We start from the raw sequence: 20705 nt of genomic DNA, 5'->3' as shown, positions 1-20705 counted from the left end.
AAGGCCCGACGCAGGAAGACCTCCTGGATTTTGACTGTTTTTTTTTTTTCTCTTAGTGTTTGGCCTGAGCCACATCCAGGGAAAATCCCAAAACAACCCCTACCCTACCTGAAAGACTTAATAATAAAAGTAAGAACAGTTACGCCTTTCTGAACCCAGCGTCTTGTGGTCCATCTTCCCGTCAGGGACTCTCACATCCCACAATGCCCTTGCAAACTTTACAGAGAGGGCAGCAGTGCCCCTTATATCAAAGCATCTCGGACAAATGGAGCAAAGCCTGCCCCTTTCATCAAAGCAGAGCGGCGTGGCTGGAAAAACAGTGCACTGGGCTGGGGGCGGCAATGAAAATCCACACACAACTATCTTCCCACTTTCATCACCCCACTCGAGAACTAACATATATGTTCCGCTCGAGACACCCCAGCGTACAGACAAACACCACGGGTACAAGGGAAGCCATACTCACAGCCCTGCCGCTGTCCGGAAGTGGCGCTCTGCGCGGAGGAGACACGCGGTAACGGCGGGGCTACTCCAGGCTCACAGGAGGTCCGGCACTCAAAGGCGGGGCACGCGCTCAGGCCCGTCGAAGCTGCTCCTCAGAGCCCGGGAAACCCGACACCGCCTGATGTCACAGCACCAAGCACATCATTTCGCATGCACCATCCACCGCATGGCACTTAAACAACAACCTCCACTCCTGCTACACGCGTTAGGCAAAGGGAGGAACTTCAAAGTCAGGGGAGACCAGAAAGAACATCGCTGGGAGTAAGCAAATTAAAACAGCCATCGTGGGGTGTTAAGCACTGAAAAGCCACAAACAATAAAAACAACAAGCCCACGAGAAGTGTGCACGCGCGCGCCACAGCGAGACATCTGGTTTCAATTATCGCGCCCGTGTCTGGAATCGATAATTGAAACCACATGACGTCCGTGCGGGTAACTGCAACCAAAAGGCAATCGCCGGAGCAATGAGCTAGCCTTTGCCCAATTGCGTGCTGTCTTTGTTAAAAAGACGCACGCAAAGGCCAATATCGTGGGACAAAACAAAAAGCACACGCATGAGCGTGGGCGAGCGTGTGGTGGATTTCTGAAAGCCCTTACAAAAAGTCTTCGCCAGAACAGCGCATGCGCTGTTACAGGCTCAACCTAAAAAGTGTGCTTTCTGACCAAGAACTATCTCTCTGCCAAATTCGGCCCCTGCTTGACGAATCACCCCAAAACGTTCAAGACTGGAGCTGACCTGACAGAACAATTAGGTTAGAAAATGTTGTGAAGATTCGTCAAACGGTGCCAAAGTTATTGATATATATATATATATATATATATATATATATTCCACACTCTCTCTTGTGAGTACGCCGCTGCCACCAAACCAAAAGTTGCGTCGTCTCACGGGACCTCACAAGAGCGGGTCCGTACAATTTCACAATTTTTCCTCACGACCAGGATTAATCGAGGATGGCGACGCCTTGTGTAGTTGAATATAATTTTTAATCGGCCTCCATCGAACGCGTTAATTTAAAAGCTTTTTCCTATTTAGCAGTTAATCAAGCCCAAGTGGGTACATATCATTATCGCATATACTATCCAATCTTTTGTAGTCCATGATTTGACTAATCACTGCCCATGTGGGCCTATTACACTGCCACAAAATTTCATTCAGGGTTTATATGCTACTTATTCATCAGTCCATAATCGTGAAATCTTTTTCTTAAAATCACCCAATATTACAATTAAAAACATTGTTCACAATCTCATAAGCAGACAATTCTAATTTGCTTCCTCATCTTACAAGTGCGTGAATAAGTCTTCCTCTACATTAAGTCCTTCTGGCTGCTTGGAATTCAATTCAAATGATGTAACGGAATTCAAGTTTCCTGAGTTTTTTTTCTCTTTTTCCTCCCCGTACATCTGGTGTCACCGCATCAATCACAAAATATGTAAGACCGCTAACATCTTTTTCATGGAACCTCTCAAAATGGCGGGTGACCGGGTAGGTTCGATCGCCATTTTTGATTGCCCTCAGGTGCTGTAAAATTCTTTTATGCACTTCCAGAATTGTTCTGCCCACGTACCGCAGGCCACAAGGGCACTGCAGCACGTACACAGCAAACTCTGTTTAGCAGCTATATTTGCCCTTTATTTTCTTCCTCAAATTGGACAATCCTGGTCTGTATTGATCAGTGCTGATTCCATACAGGTATGCTTTGCATTTTGAACACCTGAGAAATCCCTGTCTTCTACTTAGCCAAGTTGTATTTGGTTATTTCCTCAAAGTGTATCTATTAATACCTGCTTAAAGGATCTAGCCCGTCTAAAGGTTACTTGTGGTCTGCGTGGCACCACTTTTCCCAAAACAGGGTCATCCCTCATCACATGCCAGTGTTTACTCAGAATGCTTTTTTTTTATAAACAACTTTATTCATTTTACAATAGAAAAGCACCAACCAATATGCACCATATCGCAAAGTTCGAGGATTACAAGCACGAGTTCTCAACACCCAACTTGCAGACATTGATAGAGCAGAAAAAGATGTATACAGTCAAACCCCCCTCATATTTAGACCCCCCCACCTAACCATTTCCCCCAAATTCTGCGATATTTCTTGAGACAACCACATGCTGCATACATGACTTTCTCCTGTGTGGCGCACCAGTCCACTCCATTCCGCCAGCGCCCCACCCTTGGGGGCTTGGGGCATTTCCAAGAGGCCGCAATATCTCTTTTAGCTACCACCATAGCTGTAGTAAAGAACAATGTTTCGTTGCGCGACCCGTCCAGCCCATCAGTGATGCTCAGGAGCGTTATTCAGAATGCTTTTAAGCATGTTTTGTTGTGTACTAAATGTTGTTACTTACCTACACTGATTTTTCGTTTCTTTAGTTAGTCCTTTTTCTTTGTCAAATAAAATGCCCGCTCTCTTCCTTTTAGATGCCCTACAGACTGCAGTATTGACCCATTCATCAAGATATCCCGGTTTATAAACCTTTTCTTCGGATAATTAAGTTCTACCCTTGTTTCTACCTCCTCACGGCAATTCTGTCTGGTTCTCAGACATTCACCAAACGGTATACTCCTTTTCAAGTTGATTGGATGGAAGCTAGTCGCATGAAGCAACGTATTTCCTGAAGATGGCTTCTTGTATAGTTTTGTCTCTATCTTGCCTTCTTTGATGTACACTGTAAGGTCAAGAAAATTTGTCTGCTGACATAACTTGTGAAGCTTAGATTTAGATCATTCTTTTGGATCTGACTGATAAAATTCTTCACTTGCTCCTCAGTACCCTTCCATACCAAGAATAAATCGTCGATAAATCGACTCCAGTGCATAATATGGTCTTCCTATTCTCCTTGGTACTGTGTCCGGATCACCTGCTCCTCCCACCAGCCCATATGCAGATTCGCATAGCTGGGGGCGAAGCAGGTGCCCATAGCAGTACCGCACACATGGTGGTAGAGATCACCATTAAACAGTAAGAAATTGCTATTTAAACATTTTTCAACCATCCCCAAAATCATCTCAGTATGTGCCCACAATCTTATTGGTCTTGCTCCCATGAAATATTTTATAGCTCTCAAACCATCATTATGCCTGATACTGGTGTATAAAGAGGACACATTGATGGTCACTAACAAATTATCATCCTCCCAGGGGAGATAATAAATCCTTCAGAGAAAATCTCCTGTATCTTGAATATAGGAGGGAAGTGTTATTCAGGAAGCAATCTACATATTTCGACGTATATTCTAGAGTGTTCCCTATAGCTGAAAAAATTGGGCACCCAGGTGGGTTGACAGCATCCTTGTGGATTTTGGGGATTAAATAAAACACAGGTGTAACTGGGTTATCAATTTTCAAAAACAAATATTCATCAAGACTGAGGAGACATTGATCATACCATTGTTTCAATTCTATGTTGTATTTTTGATGACTCACCAACATTTCTTTCTCATTGATCTTAACATAACATGATTTGTTGTTCAATTGTTTATATGCCTCTGCCAGATACCTTTGTTTATCCCAAAGGACAATATTGCCCCCCTTATCAGCATTCCTCACTATGCAATCATCATTATCATTCAATTTTTTAATCAATCAATCAATCAATCACAAAATTTGTAAAGCGCGCTACATACCCGTGAGGGTCTCAAGGCGCAAGGGGGGGCTGCTACTGATCGAAGAGCCAGGTCATGAGAAGTCTTCTGAAGGCAAGCAGGTCCTGGGTCTGTCGTAGGTCAGTGGGGAGAGTGTTCCAGGTCTATGGCCTATGGTTGGAGCTGCCAGCGGTAGAGTAGATTCATTCATTGGGGTTGTTTCTTGTTCTGTAAAGGCGCAGGGAGAGGGGGGTGCCGGGGGGTGCATGCTAACATGCTAGGATTCTTTGATTATATGTCTAGGCTGTGGACAGAACTATGCGGACTTAGTGCGATTTCAAAGGGGTGGGGTGAGGGAGGGAGGGAGTTGGGGGTGTTTCTATATCATTTAGTAAGTCCTTGTTAAGCATTTTTTGATTTTGCTCACAAAAGTCGATGCTTTCATGATTACATATGGTCTGATTTGGCAGATGTCTCTGGTGTGCAGAGCCCTGCGATGTATATGCAAATTGACGAATAAAAATATGTTTTAAAAAAAAAACTACAAGTCTGTTTTCACTATCTATGGTGGTAGTTTTGCATGCGACACGGAACAAGCATGAATCAAACTTTAAAAAATAGCCAGTCTCACTACTTCGGTATCGGTGAGCAAGGCAGCTGTCCTGCCGAAACGCGTTCGATGGAGGCCGAATAAAAATTATATTCAACTACACAAGGCGTCGTCATCCTCGATTATTCCTGGTCGTGAGGAGTTGTGAGGAAAAATTGAGAATATATACTTATACAAATTATTAAATCAATAAAAAAGTGGTTGCATTAAATTATTTTGTCATCAATTTCTCCTTAATGTCCCCTGCAAAAGGCGCTATTTTGACCCATTTTATGAAATACAATTTCAGAAGCCCATCTAAACCCCTTCTGAATTGGTTTCTTTGAAACTAAAATCAGATATAACCAAAAACAAGCAGAGGCACTTTTTAAAAATGCCCAATTGTGTAAAACAAATATTCAGGGTAGAAACCTCTAGTGACTACATCTATTTACAATTAATTCCTAGAACCTATCTTAATAAAATGAAATAATAAATGAATTTCAAAATTGCACTAGATAACTTATTCTCTATTAGAATGCCTTGAGATACAAATATTTATATTCCCTTTCAATACTTGTTTTGACAGAAAATAATCCGTACATGTTTTAGACTATGAAATTTTACTCCAAAGTTTCCAAGTAACTGCGATCGAACCCAATATTCCCTTTATAGATAATTTTACTAAACATCCTTTATTTCAACTGAATGGATCAACAATCAACACCTGCAGTGTTCCTTTAGACTAGAGGTTAGTGTAACTCTATTTTTGGGAGACCCTCACTTGACTCCCACACTTTATCTCCACCAGGAATAACACTGGCTATTAGGCTTTGTGTTTCCTTCCTACCCCCTTGAAATTTCATACCACCACCACATGAGCAGTCTTTAATGGCTGCATAATGAATCTACATGCTAGAAAGGAATTTAAACAACCTCCCTAGGCTGCCTCTGAGTGCCACAGGCGTGAAAGAATAAAAGTCTGCAAAAATGCAACATAAGGGATGAGAGGCAGCAGGAGGGTGATGAGTAGACCTTTGTGTTGGTCATCAACAATTAAAATGTGTACCATGCATACAGTTTCATCATCATGTATTCCTCATGCCACTGTGTTCAAGGGCCTGTCTTCCGGTATTCGGCTCCTCCTCTGTGCTCAACAGCCCGTCTTCCAGTTTACAGCGGTTTTCATCAAACTTATAGCTGTCACTAACCTCAGTAATGTCTTGCAGCCTTTGTTTCAGTTCATCATTTGACATTTCGGAATTTGTATCTGTGGAGACAGAAGAAAAGGGGATGGGCAAACATTAACTTAAATTACAGAAGATTCTGGTACAGAAGTACCACTGTAAACCAAAATTATAATTATTTAATTTTCCAGAAAAGCAAGTGGAAGCAGGGGACATGGCTTCACATAATTCTTGCCATTTCCACCCACAAATGTATATGTGAAACCCTCTTCAGTAATATACTGGTTCTGTGGGATACAAGGAATACTTACAGCAAGCTAAAGGATAGCAGACCACTTCCAGGCCAGTTTACTAGCTCATCTTGCCTTAAAAAAAAGCCTAAAGAAGCAAAACATAAAATTCCTTTAGGCACATACATAATTTGTTAAATCTGAAAAATAATGCTCTGTGGTACAGTTTCAGAATCCAAAGTATACTGGAATATTTAACCAGGGCTCTAAAAATCCACTCACCCTCTCGCATTGTCCAGTAAGATTCATTCAGGCTGAGCTACTTCTGGCGAGTGGAAAATCATCTAACTTCAGAGAGGACAAACTGACTTTTGACCTCTGTCTCTGAGAGCAGAGCAAATGTGACAAGATAAGATTTAATGGCATCTTTATTGCTCACAAAGTCAAAGAGAAATAAAAATGCCATTAAATCTTGTTATCTTGTCACATTTGCTGGCTTTCAGAGACAGAAGTCAAAAGTCAGCTTATCTCCTTACATTTATTTTTCTTTCTGTGACTTGAGTTAGAGGATATTGTAAAGTGAACTGTGTGACAATTGAACTGTGCCAAGCATGTTAAATGAAAGGCTGTAAGATGTCAAGCTTTTTTCAGAACACTGAAATAGCTAAGTGAACTGTTCAAACGTTTCAAATATATTTCACTAGTTATGAAGACCCATTTTTGAAATTCTGTGGTGATAAAATATTTGTATAGGATCAAAACAAATTAGAACATTTTACTTGGTGATGTGCAAATGGAATATATATTTGCTGAAACCTAATTTCTCAAAACTTTTGTGTGCTATTATCAGTAAAACTACAGTTGGTGGGAAAGTTTTATGACCATTCCAATGGAAAATATGCTATCTGTAAATGACAATACACTACCACATCATGCTTTGGTAATATATTTGTGAAAAGTGAGTTTTTTAACATTAACTGGTAATTATTACATCTCCTGCCCAGATGAAAATGCTATTAGTGAACTAAGAGGCAAGCATGGAATCATGTGTACCCTATATAAATGGGATCGCTTCTTGTTATACTTGGAGCAAACATTTAGTCTAGTAAATAAAAAGAGTTGTTTTGTACAGCAGAAATAGTGAACTTGCATATTTGAAGGTGCTTTCTTATGTGATAATAAAGAAAAAGGCGGTTTCATAAGACAAAATATTTGCCTAGGATCACACAATTTTAGGCCAGTTCACAGGTCAAGTATATTAGTTAGGTCGAGAAGATTATTAAAGTTACTAGACCAGCAGGTGTAGTAACATTTTTATGACTTTCCGAGCCCTATTACCCTATTAGAACTGACCACAAGAAATGTACTGAAAAAGTCCAGCTGAACTCCATGGCGTAGTCTAACATCACACCATGGCGCAAGTAGCATACGGAGGCGATCAACAAATTGCACAAACAAGTAGACCTCGAGAATCGTGCAGAAGACAATGAGGGGCGAGCAAGGGAAATGATATCCGGGTAATAAGTATACCAGAAAATAGCGTAGGAAGCAACCCAAGCACTTTGTTGAGCAATGGCTACGGAGAGAGGTGGCTACGGAAGACCTAACAGATATGTTCAGTGTAGAACGAGAGCACAGAGTCCCCATTGGAAGTCGTCCACCGGGAACACCACCAAGACCACTCATAGCCAGGATCCTCAATTACAAAGATAAGGACACCTTACCTTGGAAAGCAAGAGAAAATGCGCCTATAGTTTATGAAAACTCCAGAATGTCCCTCTTCCCGGACTATACAATGCAAGTGCAGCGGCAAAGAGCATCGTACCAGGGGGTCAAAAAACACTTGCAACACCTCAACGTGAAATATGCTCTTCTCTTTACGGCGCGCCTCAAAGTCATCCATGAAGGAGAAAGCCACTTCTTTGATAATGCGGAAGCCTCGTGGTCCTGGATCGAAGTCACCTTTCCAGATCTCACAATTCTGGAGGAACATAGATGGCCTTGGACACGCAGTTCTTGAACCAAAAGAAACAGACAGCACCGCACTTAGCACCCACAACCAGGCACAGAGTCTCAACCCATCCTGGAGCAGAAAATACAGAGCAGTAAAGCAACGCTACAGACTGTAGCTGCAATGAGAAGCGCCGATTTCCCCGGCGCGGAAGACGTGTCCTCAGATGGAGTATCGCATACAGATTCTGATAGCAGCCTTGCCCTCTTCCCATCGATCACGCCACAAATGGCCCAATAACTAATTGGGTGATAGGTCTGGTCCCGGCTGGTGCAAATATGCAAACCTCCCCTGGTGAATAGGTTAAAGAACTGAACTTAAACTAAATGGACACCTGGAACTGATAATACAGAGGGATGCTTGGATGGATAGCAAACCTTAGTAGCAAAGATAAGATGGTCGGGTCACTATCTCATTTTTCTTTTTCTATAACAGGATCCACCACAATGGGTCTTCGGGGGGGTGGTCCCAGGGTGCCTCCCCACATAAGAGACACTAATGTACAGCCAGCAAACTGAAAACGATCTTCTCAATGAGTCACTTACCCACCTAAGCATATGCATAAACTATTAAGTTATGGTTGCCCCTGCAGGCGTATGTTTGGAATAACACAGCTCTGAGGTTGGACCTTGTATTGGGAGGGTTGTTGTTGAGTTCGATGGGGTACCATCGGATGTGCATTCTCACACTACAACACTACAGGCAAATAGCAGATTGCAAGGGAAACAACAGAACCAGAAATAAACATGGCGCATATAGCGCCAATACACACATATAATTTTACAACATGGTATGTTAGAGGGATGGGCTCAATACATAAACAGCACTGTATCTATGATCAGCTCTGCAGACGCAAAGCTCAGATAGTGTTCCTACAGGAAACACATCTTAACGCAGCAGAAGCCGGCAAGCTTTGCAAAAAATGGAGAGGACAACTGTACCATACCACATACTCTGTATTTGAGAGGGGGGCAGCGGCCTGGATTAGAGCTGGGGTCCCCTTTGAGAAATGAGAGCAACGCATAGATACAGAAGGCAGGTACGCACTGATACGAGGTCAGTTAGATGGAACCCACATTGTCCTGGGTAGCATTTACGCTCCAAATTCTGAGCAAGATGCTTTCCTGAGTAGGGTCAGCGCAGCGCTAGCGGATTGGTCTGACCACCCCTAGATCTTGGAGGAGATTATAATGCAGTACTAGACACGCAATTAGATCGATCACATCCACCACTCCCGGGAGTGGCAACAACAAGACAAGCTAAAGCTCTGGCTGCGTGGATGCGGGGTGGGCATTGGCAGACGCATGGCACAGCAGAAACAACAGGGCACGGAAATACTATTCATCAATACATTCACTACATACTCGCATTAATCACATAATGTGCTCCCCCACGCTGTTAACAAAAATAATTGACACAGCCTACTTAGGGAAGACGCTATTAGACCATAATCCCCTGGAATTAACTATGTCCTGGGGACGAGCACCTACACCAGTCCCGACATGGAAATTTAAACCTGTATTACTGGAGTACAGTGTCTTCCGTGCCCATATGTCTATCGCAATATATATATATTTTCGAACAATGTAAATACGGCTACCACACCACTGACAAAATAGGAGGCATTTAATGTAGTTATCAGGGGCACAGCAATCAGCTCTGCAGTGGGTGTGAGGCAAATAATCCTTGAGGAACTGACCGCAGTGGAGTCACAGCTGGATATCCTGGAACGGGAAGCCATAGCATCCGCAACAGGCGCCCAGAAGTTGCAGGAAGCACGGATTGAATATTCAGATTTACTAGAAAGACTGCGGGTGGTGGACTACCAAAACGCAGAAGTAGACAAAGTGGGGACACTGCTTGCTCGCCTAATAAGAAACTCCCCTCCTTTAGTGCACATACTCAGCATCCGGACCACAATGCACAATACTGTTAGTACCCAACTGGAGGTAAATAATGCCTTCCGAGAATACTACGAGCACCTGTATGCAGTTCCACGACTGGCATGCCCCAGCAAGATACATGATTTTCTTCAGGCGATGCAGCTGCCCACCCTAAAGGACACACAGCAGGAGATCCTGAAAGCGCAGATCTCAGCAGCAGAACTACGAGAAGCATTAAAAGATTTCCCAAGAAATAAAACCCTGGGGCTAGATGGCCTCCCTGTAGAATTTTATGCAACTTACCTAACACAGTTAGTGCCTCGCCTTGAAAGGTTAGCTGCACTAGATGGTGGAGCCTTACCCCTGACTACAGTCCAGGCCCTTGTAACATCCTTGCCCAAACCGGACAGAGACTACGCCAATATCACGTCATATAGGCCTCTGTCCCTCTTAAATACCGAATACAAAATACTGAGTAAAATTCTAACTAGTCATCTTCTCGCTTTCCTCGCTAGCCTTATCCACTCAGATCAATGTGGATCTGTACCGAGCCGCAGCACCTCATTGAATATCTGCAGGTTATATCATGTGATGTGGACACTTCACGACCGTATCCCGTTGCTTGATGCCTCTCCTTGGACTTAGTTGGGAGAATAGGCTAGCCACCCTTCAAAAATCCAGTATCCCGGAGAGGTTTATTAATTGGGTAAAACTGTGTTTACCTCACCAACGGCACAAGTGTGCTCTGGGGAACACATTTCTAGCCCATACGTGATACAAAGAGGAACACAACAGGGATGTCCGCTATCCCCAATACTGTTTGCGCTCGCGCTGGAAGCACTTGCACAGAAGTTGCAGGCAGACACGAGCACCTGGGGCATTCCGCTGGGGCAAACCACGCATGCTCTCTCCCTGTATGCCAAGGATCTAAGGTGTGGGTTCCCAGCAGTTGCTCAAGTGTTCGCGCAGTTTCACACTACATTGGAATTAGCTATCAACATTGACAAATCACTTGCGTTCCCATTTACGGAAACCCCAAAGCCCAGAGCGATTCACTTCGGAGAAGAGGACCTAACGGTAACCCCCGCTACTTTCAAATACCTGGGATTACGAATATACAGAACACAAAAAGACACACTGGAAGGGACTGTGCAAAGAATCGTCAGCTGCCTGTGAGCACAGACTGCGTTCTCGATTTCGCTCCCGTTGTCAGTGGCGGGACAAATGTCCATTACAAAAACGGTTATGCTACCGAGGGTCTTATGCTACTTCACAAACTTTCCAGTAGTAATAACTGACGCAATGTTCACATTTGTAACTACTATACTGACAGAATTGATATGGGGAACAGGGAGCTGCTGAGTCAGTCTGACAAAGCTACAATTACCAGCAAATGCGGGGGGTATGGGAGCTCCTGATTTTAAGGCATATAGCATGACAACCCAATTACAATGGCTCGCACATTGGCTGGCAGGAAGTAACTTTCAGGAAGTGGCGTACACTCCAGCCATGACTGAGAGGGGCATGCTGCACACCTTGTTGTTTCCTGGAGCACAAAGTTCACTCATGTCCACACCACTTTTGGCAGTAGCGTTAACCTATTGGAGACGACCGTTACGCTACACAGTGTCCACCACACCTTATGCACCTAATATTCCACTGTTAGGGCTCCCTACACCGGTCACAGTGCTGACACAACGGCTCACTAAGTGGGAACTGTAGCATTATTTGATGAAGGCTCACGGTTGAACCACACAGACTTTACATATGAATATGGTATAACTAGTTCCCTGTTTCTACAACATGCAGGCATAATACACTACATCAAACGTGTATGGGCCCTGAAGGTCTACAACCACCAACGCACAAACTAGTGCACTTGATACACTTGATGGGCACTGGTGGACACCTGACGAAGTGGCTATATTGGGGCATAAGGGCATAAATACCCCCAGCACTAACTACACTGTGTGCCAAGTGGGAGACAGACATAGGACTGGGCATCCCTCCTTGCCTATACTAAAGAGGTCTCTTGCAACTTGTGCTTTAAATTCATACAATACATGGTCACACAAAGCGCATACGTCACGCCACATCAATTGCATATAATGTTCCCAGCGGTGTCGGCGAACTGCCCTAGATGTGTAGAACAAGACGCTGATTTACTGCAATTGATGTGGACTTGTCCTGCCACCTCCAGTTACTGGACACAAATAGCACAATCCTTACTGGAAGTAATAGGAGGGCATGCATTGAGCACGATGGAGGGTTCTAACTTAGGTCTTTACCCAAGCCCCAAGGGATATAAGGTGTAAGCAAGGTTTGCTGACCTAGCATTTATACAAGTAAAACGACTCATCACCAGACGTTGGAAATCGGCACAGCCGACGACAATAAGGGCTTGGAGGGAAGAAGTGGAACACTGGGGATTGGCGAAAAGTGGTGAAATACGGAGTGAGGAATGGATAGGACTACAAAAATTATAATCACCATGTCCTGGGATATACTAATGGAATTGTTTAAAACACTGGATGCAGATATACCTGACAGACATGTAGATCATATATCAGATGACACAACTGAGGACTAGTGCCGCCCTGAGGTAGATGTACCATGACAGAAGGCACACAATAGATAAGAGAGAGAGCAATGCAATACAAAAAGAAAATGATGGGGAAAAAATAGGAAAAAGCATGTGAGGAAAGTAGAGACATCCCTGACACGCAGAACTGATGATTATGCTATCAACATGCCTAGACATGGTAGACTAGCAGAAATGTGCATACAAGCCTTCATGCAACCGGCTATCGCCCAAACTGCTCCAATGGCACCTCAAGGAAAGGGGGGTTTATTGCGAGTTAACTAAAGTTTTAATCTTCCGAAACGTAAGAGTAAGCAATGGGTGTATATGACTATAATGGGAAGACAAGAATGATTAACATAGAGTTAGCAGAATGTCTATCAACAATAGCATTAAACGTACTAATCTACGAAGCAGACCTATCATCTCGATGTTGTGAGAGATGCTACAACTATACAGTAGATGGAAATTCACTGTGTTCTAGCATATGTATCATTACTGTAAGAATTGCAAAAATGAACAAAATATGTACAAAAAAAGAAGAGTATAATAGTGATCACAATTTGCGTCTCTGAGACAATATAGTCTTAAGCAGCTAGTTAAGTAAAAACATGTAGGCCCAGGTGCCTGTGTTGGCTCAACACTAGTAACATGCATTTCGTAAAGGTCCTAATTGCTATTTTGAGGCCACATGGCAGCACAAGTAACTGATATTTGTAGTTGTGAACTCTTAGGAGATGTAAACCCTATATCGCAATGTATAGCAAAATCAAAACCTAGGCAATTAAGTATCTGTTGTTTCATCTGGAAATTCAAGAACTTGCTACTGCTGTAATCTCAATCATTTGGTAAGTAATTTGGTTTCGCCAAATACAGGGAGTAGCTATGGGGTCAAAATTCTCACCATCATTTGCTAGCCTGTATATGGGACTATTTAAGCTCTTTCACATATGGAGTAAGGGGCCCGGTGTATTGTTGGAAAAGATACTTTACTGGGGATGTTTTATTGATGATATCATCTTATTCTGGGCTGGCACCAGTGATGCTTTGGAATAATTCTTTGTAAGCCTCAATTCCAACACCTATAATATAACTTTCACAAAAGAACATAGTACTTCTGAAATTAATTTTTGGATGTCACTATTCAGGTGGATGGCAACAAATTGAAGATACTACCACAGCATGCAACGCAGTTTTACATGCCACCAATTCCCATCCCCCTTCGCAGATCAGGGCAATCCCATATGGGGAGATGACAAGAACCAAGAGAAATTGTAGCGTTGAGGTAAACTGGATCAGGAACTCAAAATGGTTGAAAACAGATTTAGAGCCACGGGGTATGCAAAAGAAACAATTAACACTGCTAAAAACAAGGTTGACAAGATCGAAAGGGAGGAGCTTACTGGTAGCCAACACTAAGAAAAGGAGAACACATAAAAGAAAGATTGCTTTCATTACACCCTATTCAGTGTTGAGTACAGATGTCTACAGGGTCTTAAGGAAATATTGGCATGTATTAACTCAAGACGACAGTGGAACAAAACCAGTAATAACACATGGGAGAGGGAAAACATTGAGACAATATTTGTGCTCAAGCTTTATGTCCCCACAGATTAATAGCATGTGGCTACCTTCCCCTTCAGGAGGATTTTCAAAATGTGGCTCATGCTGTGTATGTTGCTTTGCCTTGCATAAAACAAAGTCATTCAAGTACAATACATGTAAAATGCATAATATATGTAGCTTTATTAATTGCAACAAAAAATATGTGGTCTATTGTATCACGTGCATTTGTGATGAAATATATATTGGTAGCACAATACAGCCACTTAAAGAAAGGATACAGAAACATGTAAGAGCGATCAGAAACAATACTGAACATCATCCTGTTGCAAAATACTTCAACACTATGCATAAAACCAATGAATTGTTAAATCTTAGTTTCCATGGCATTGACATGGTACGCCCTCTGGAGAGAGTGAGGGATAGAACTGCCAGACTGAGACCAATTTAAAGTGAATGGATTATCAAATTAAGGGCAGCGGAACAGGGCCATAATATTGATAAAGAATTACATGTGTTTCTGTAAACGCTATAAGGATGCTGCTTAAAAATGAAGAAATATGTCAGAATAGCGACAAAAAAGATGAGGGATTGATCTGATAGTATGTGTTACTGTGTTTTGAAGTTATAAATTGTATATCTCTGATTTTGACATTTTGTGAATTGTGATTGATTCCTAACCCGTAATTAACATCTAACTTTTCCTTTTTTTTTTTCTAAACAATTTTTATTTTTCCAACAACATAGTATCGGTATACATTGAGCATCTTTACACTGATTACATTCCCCCTCACCGTGTAGCTGGAATTTTGCTTCCACCCACTGTTGAGCCTTAAATTGAACACTTTCTAGTTCCTGACCAGTAAGCAACGATCTTAGGGATACATTATTGAGCATAAACATTTTAGCTAGCACCATTACTAATGGAGGTCTATAGGCTATGGACTTCCTAAGTGCGAAGGGGAGAGGACACAACCTCAGATGTTACCTGGGCCAACAGTGCTTGTCTTTCACGCCGTAGTTCTATTGTGGGCAATATGCAGATGTATCTGTTCCACCTCCTCCATTTGTGGTCCCATTTCTTGGGGCATCCCGTCCCTTGAATACTGTTTTCTCTGCAATCATAGCTGAGTCCATGTCCTTAGCCCAGTCTCTTAACAACGGGACGCAGTCCACACCCCACTTCTGTGCAATATTGCGTTTTGCGATAGTAAAGCCCATCGAGGCCCAGTCTTGTTCAGCCCGGGAGAGGTCAGTCGTGCGCCAAATATTAAGGAGGCAAAGCAGGGGAGATAGCTCAAGGGGCTTATCACACGTCCTCTCCATTTGATGGTTGACTGCGCTCCAGTAATGCTGTATGTGTGGGCATTCCCATAAAATGTGGAAAAAAGTTCCCGTTTGGTTACAGTGTCGGAGACATAGCGGGTCAGGGCGCCTCCCCAGTCTGTACGGGAGTTTGGCATCAAAGTAAACTCTATGGAGGATTTTCAGCTGGATGAGCTATAGCCGCATGGGAATGGCAACCTCCCTGGGGGAGGCCAGTGCATCACGCCAGTCCTCGTCCTCTATAGTACCCAAGTCAGTCTCCCAGCACCCTTTTAGTTTCTGCAGTGGATCTGCACGATTATTGACAAGTTTTTTATATGTGAGTGATATTGCCTTGCGCTCCATTGGATCTAGTAGCAACATGTCCTCCAGGGGAGAAGAGTCAGGGAGAGGGATCTCCTTCGGTAAGGCTGCCGAAATAGCATGGCTAATCTGCAGATATCGAAATGCCTCCGATGGTGCTAGTTGATATTTAGTGTGGAGTTCACTAAATGAGGCTACCTTCCCCTTCACCCACATGTCACCTACTGTGGAAATGCCGATTGTGTCCCATTTATCGAACCCCGGGCATTGACTAATTCGACCCAGGATCTCAGGCTCCCATAGCGGAGTCGCCTCGTAAGGAGCTTATACCAACCGAACCTTCTTGTGACTCTGTGCCAAGTTTCAATCGTACGGGCAGTGAGGCCAGTTAACTTAAGTTTGCGGAGATTCGTGTATAGAGCCCTATTATATCCACCCGTCCCCATGAGCCAACGGTCCATACGGAAATTAGGGTCATCTTGGGGGCCAAACACCCAGCTATTGATCGCTATCAACTGGGAAGCCTGGTGATAAAGTCGGAGGTCCAGTAGTTCTATGCCCCCCTCGTACCATCCCATTGTAAGCTTGGACAATGCGATGTGCGGAGCTCGGTCTTCCCACAAGAGGCCACGTATAACGCCATCGATTTGGGAAAGTAGGATTCCGGAATAGGATTGGGAGTATTTTGCAACACGTAAAGAAAGCATGGGAGCGCAAGCATCTTAAACAAGGATGCGCGTCCCAGGAGGGTGAGAGGGAGAGAGCGCCAGTGGAGGGCATCAGATTTGAGGCGCTGAAGGGGACCAAGTAAGTTTTGCTCATAAAAGAGACCGACATCTGGGGTGATAAAGATGCCAAGATATCGAAACCCCCGAGTTGCGACCGGCATCTCATAGCCCCTTGGAACGTTGGGGGGAGCACCCCATAACGCATACATCTGGAACTTGAACCAGTTTATCTTATACCCCAAGTGGGAACTAAAAATGTGGAAAATGTGCAACACCCGCCGTATGGATTGTGCTGGTGCGGCTAGATATAAAAGAATACCATCAGCGTATAACGAGATGCGATCTTCATGGTCCGCTGTCCATTTAAGCCCCCGAATACCCGCTCCCCCCCAACCCAGACAGCCAAGGGCTCTAAGATCAGTGCGAATAATAAGGGGGACAAGGGGCACCCCTGCATCGTGCCCCGGTGCAAAGTAAAAGTAGCGGACTGATGGTTATTGACGACGAAGTGTGCTGTGGGTTGGGTATAAAGTAATCGAATCCAGCGTATCATCTTAGGCCCGAATCCCATACGAGCCAACACTGCGAAAAGGAAGTCCAACTCGACGGTATCAAACACCATGCTGGAATCTAATGATAGCAGGATCGCGTCTTCTTCGATAGTGTTAATCCTGCCGAGAGCCCTGTGCACCCTCTGTAGATTTCGGGCCGTATTTCTACCCAGCATAAATCCGGATTGATCCGGATGAACTAAGTCTGTGATGTAGGGAAGGAGTCGATTGGCCAAGAGTTTGGCCAAGGTTTTGGTTTTGACTGTCAGGAGGAATATAGGGCGGTAGGATCTGCAATCTTCGACCGGTTTATTGGGTTTATGGACGACCACGATGGCGGCATTTCGGACATCAACTGAAAGGAGTCCCAGCTCGAAGCACTCCTGGTAGAGGTTCAACAAGTGGGGGGCCAACAGTGCAGCCATGGGTTTAAAAAGCTCGATGGGAAGTCCATTAGGACCCATCGCCTTTCCAGAACGGACACCGTAAATAGCCTTTTGGATCTCAGTTACAGTAATATCCAGCTCGAGCGCTTCCCTATCCTGTGGGGAGATGCTAACCCCCTCTATCGTGGCTAATAGGTCAGCCGCCAGCGGCGCTTGAGATGTCAGCGAATTAGTATACACCTCCTCAAAATAAGACGCATAGGTATCAGCTATAGCTTGAGGATCCGTGAGAAGCGTACCATCTGGGGCTGCAATTACCTGGACCCATCTCGAAGCCTGTTCTTTGCGCTCCAGCCATGCCAGGAGTTTGCCCTTTCACTCCCCTTGCTCGTAGACCCTGTGCCGAATTGACAGGGAACGCATTGTGGCCTCCTCCAGAAGTAGTTGCTTATAGTCCAGTCTCTTGATTTTCAGACTATGTTGAGTGGCGTGGTCAGAGCTGCGCGCAACCGACTCCTCCAGAGCCAAGATCTCCGCCTCAATTTCAACCACTCTCCTGGATCTCTCGCTCCTATGTCCCGCCACCAGGGAGAGAGTTCTGTCCTTTATTACTGCACCAAACGCACCCCGGAGTGTCAATGCCGAGTCAACGGTGCCCACATTTTCGGAAAAGTAGTATTCCGAGTCTTTTCGTAGAGCATCCTTTATGTGCGGGATTTTCAATGCCCAGGGCTGTATGGTAATAGTACCAGGGCGTCTGACACGCCGTATTGCAAAAGACGTAAGGACAGGAGAATGATCTGAAATCCCGCGAGCCAGACATGTGGCGCTTGTGAAGGCATGGATGTTTTGGGCGTGTGTGAATATGTGATCGATACGAGATTGACTCCTGTGCGCCCCAGACTGGAAAGTGAAGTGTGTGTTCAATGGGTTAAGCCACCTCCAAATATCAACCACACCCAGGGCATTAGCGAACTCAAATAATTGCGAGCCCCTCGGGGAGTCCTCCCGGGCAGGGAGACGGTCCCGTGTACCATCCATCGTTAAGTTAAAATCGCCCACAAATATATATTTAAAAAAAATATTTATACAACAACTGGACCATGAATTTTGGCATGATAGACATACACCTTTTAACATACACACTGGGTGGAACATTAAAACTATTGAGCATAGTGGTCCTCAATATTAGAGACAACTTTATTGACACTATAGCCTCATTACATTATTTAATGGGGTTTCTGACTGCACTATCACTGCACTTATTTCATGACTAATATGGTGGACTAATAACCAATAACTACTGTTCTTGGGACAGGACATGGTGCTGCACACTGGTGCGCAATTCTAATATGCAATTTCAGATGATAAACCTGGTTACCATTTTAACAATTTCCCCCAACCAACATGGTGACCGTCTAAGTAGCGGAATGTCTGTAATGTGAGGTCACATACTCGTGGTTGGCGAAATTAAGAACAAGAATGTCTATTTGACACCTTGTTCTTGCCATTACTACAGAGAATTTTCTTTCTCAATGCTGTACTTGTTTGACAAAACCCAGCGTTCGAAGAAATATATGAAAATTATGGATTTTAATCAAATTGATGGTATTGACTAGGACAATATGGCGACCATTTCCCTTTCACGGACTGTGATCAGTCCGCTTTTACTTTTTCTGCACACATTAAGTCCGGAAGAGGATATATGAACTATGATGAGTTCACACATCAGACAGTGTGTTCCATGGCATGGTACTGACGTTACTCTCTGTAAGAAAGTGTACACTTTTTCCCTTTTCGTAGATATGTTTTTTAGTTATATACTGAATTAGTATACAAATATTGTATTTTATTTTTTGTAGCGAGACTCAGCAAGGTCCTGTGTTTTTGATTCGTCTGGTCGGGATTTTGGACATTTAAGAAGTCAGACAAATTGGATACTTATTATATTGTGGTAGAAACCAAAAGACGAGTCGCTTTTTATTTTACTTAGGGCGGTAAGTGTATGATGCACATACTTTCACAGTATCAGTATGTGAATCGTGGTTTGGGATTTTAAACATCTTCCATGTCGGGTTAAACAACGACCTCTATTAATCCCATGGCCTTTCTTTATATTTTCTATATTATAGTTATCACGCACCACGGAAAGATATTTCTGAAATATGGGGTCATTGTCTTGACCAGAGACTTACAAGTGACTGTTTACTGGAAACTTTGATCAGGTTGGAATATATTACATACAATTACCCAACTAACACAAGGGCAATACAAACTTTTATATATTCAATTTAATCATGGACCATGACTTTTTACGTCACAGGAACATAGATAAAAACACTTTCAATGTGAGGTTGTTTTAAACACAGTTTCTTTTATTCTCTCTTTTCTCCTATTGCACGAATGCACTAATATTGACTTTTTTCACTTGGGCTGCATCTCTCACTATCTGCTCGGACTATGAGAAATGTTTTGGGATAAAATAAGTATGGATATATCCATGTGGTGTGGGTGTAATTATTTATAATAAAAAATTGTTAAATATAAAAAAGAATGTACAAATAAATGTCCAACATGATTTTTGCAGCCTTGAAAAAGTCCAGGGGGGTGAAACACCTGTCGGCTGCTGAATGTATAACCCTCCAAAAGTGTTCCTGCAATAAACAAGACATCTGTACCATCACTGGTTGGGACTCAAATTAGACTATGAGAACGTTTGTTGTGCATACAGAAACAATCTCTGGATCATAGTGACTTCAATGTAAGTGCTTTGGTGCCTTTTCTGATTTACTTCCATTTAAGGCACTGGCATTCAGGTGGCAGGGAGATCAAACAGTTGAGGCAAACTTTTGGAGGGTGATGTAGGTTTATATGTTCAACTACATCAGAACTCTTAATGCATGCATTCAAGTTTTGTATCCAGTCAGTCCAGTTAATGTAAATAATAATAATAAATAAAACTTTTTTCCCCAATATGTTCAACAGTTTTGCAATAACGTAAATGTTTTGTAGAAAAGGCAACACAGAATTTGTGGGAAATCTCACTCCTTCTATGCAAGTTACACTTAGAATTAGCTTTAGAATTTCGGCAGGTACATCTGCATATCGTAGACTGATGGCAGCCAAAGCACTGCATCAAGTCTGTTTTAAAGATGTTCGGAGAGTTTGGCAAGCTTTGCTTAAGTCTTATGTGTCCTTGATAGTGTAAGTCAATGCGCTAGGGTTCGTGAAGAAAGAGGTTTGTCGACATGCTAGGGTTTAAAGTACGATGT

The 20705-nt window shown here is 43.3% G+C and overlaps 1 protein-coding gene across 2 annotated transcripts in view; it reads right to left on the bottom strand.

Moving 5' to 3' along the window:
• Window positions 1–20705, bottom strand: part of CCDC125 (coiled-coil domain containing 125) — a 413732-nt gene that overhangs the window by 232689 nt on the left and 160338 nt on the right. For both annotated transcript variants that reach the window (XM_085632389.1, XM_085632387.1), the window contains exon 3: window positions 5896–5954. In XM_085632389.1, coding sequence (XP_085488515.1) covers window positions 5896–5954 — 59 coding nt within the window. The remainder of the gene's footprint in view (window positions 1–5895; window positions 5955–20705) is intronic.

Source organism: Triturus cristatus, chromosome 2_1, assembly GCF_964204655.1.
Source record: "Triturus cristatus chromosome 2_1, aTriCri1.1, whole genome shotgun sequence".
NCBI lineage: Eukaryota > Metazoa > Chordata > Amphibia > Caudata > Salamandridae > Triturus > Triturus cristatus.
This window is presented reverse-complemented; position numbering and strand designations above follow the sequence as displayed.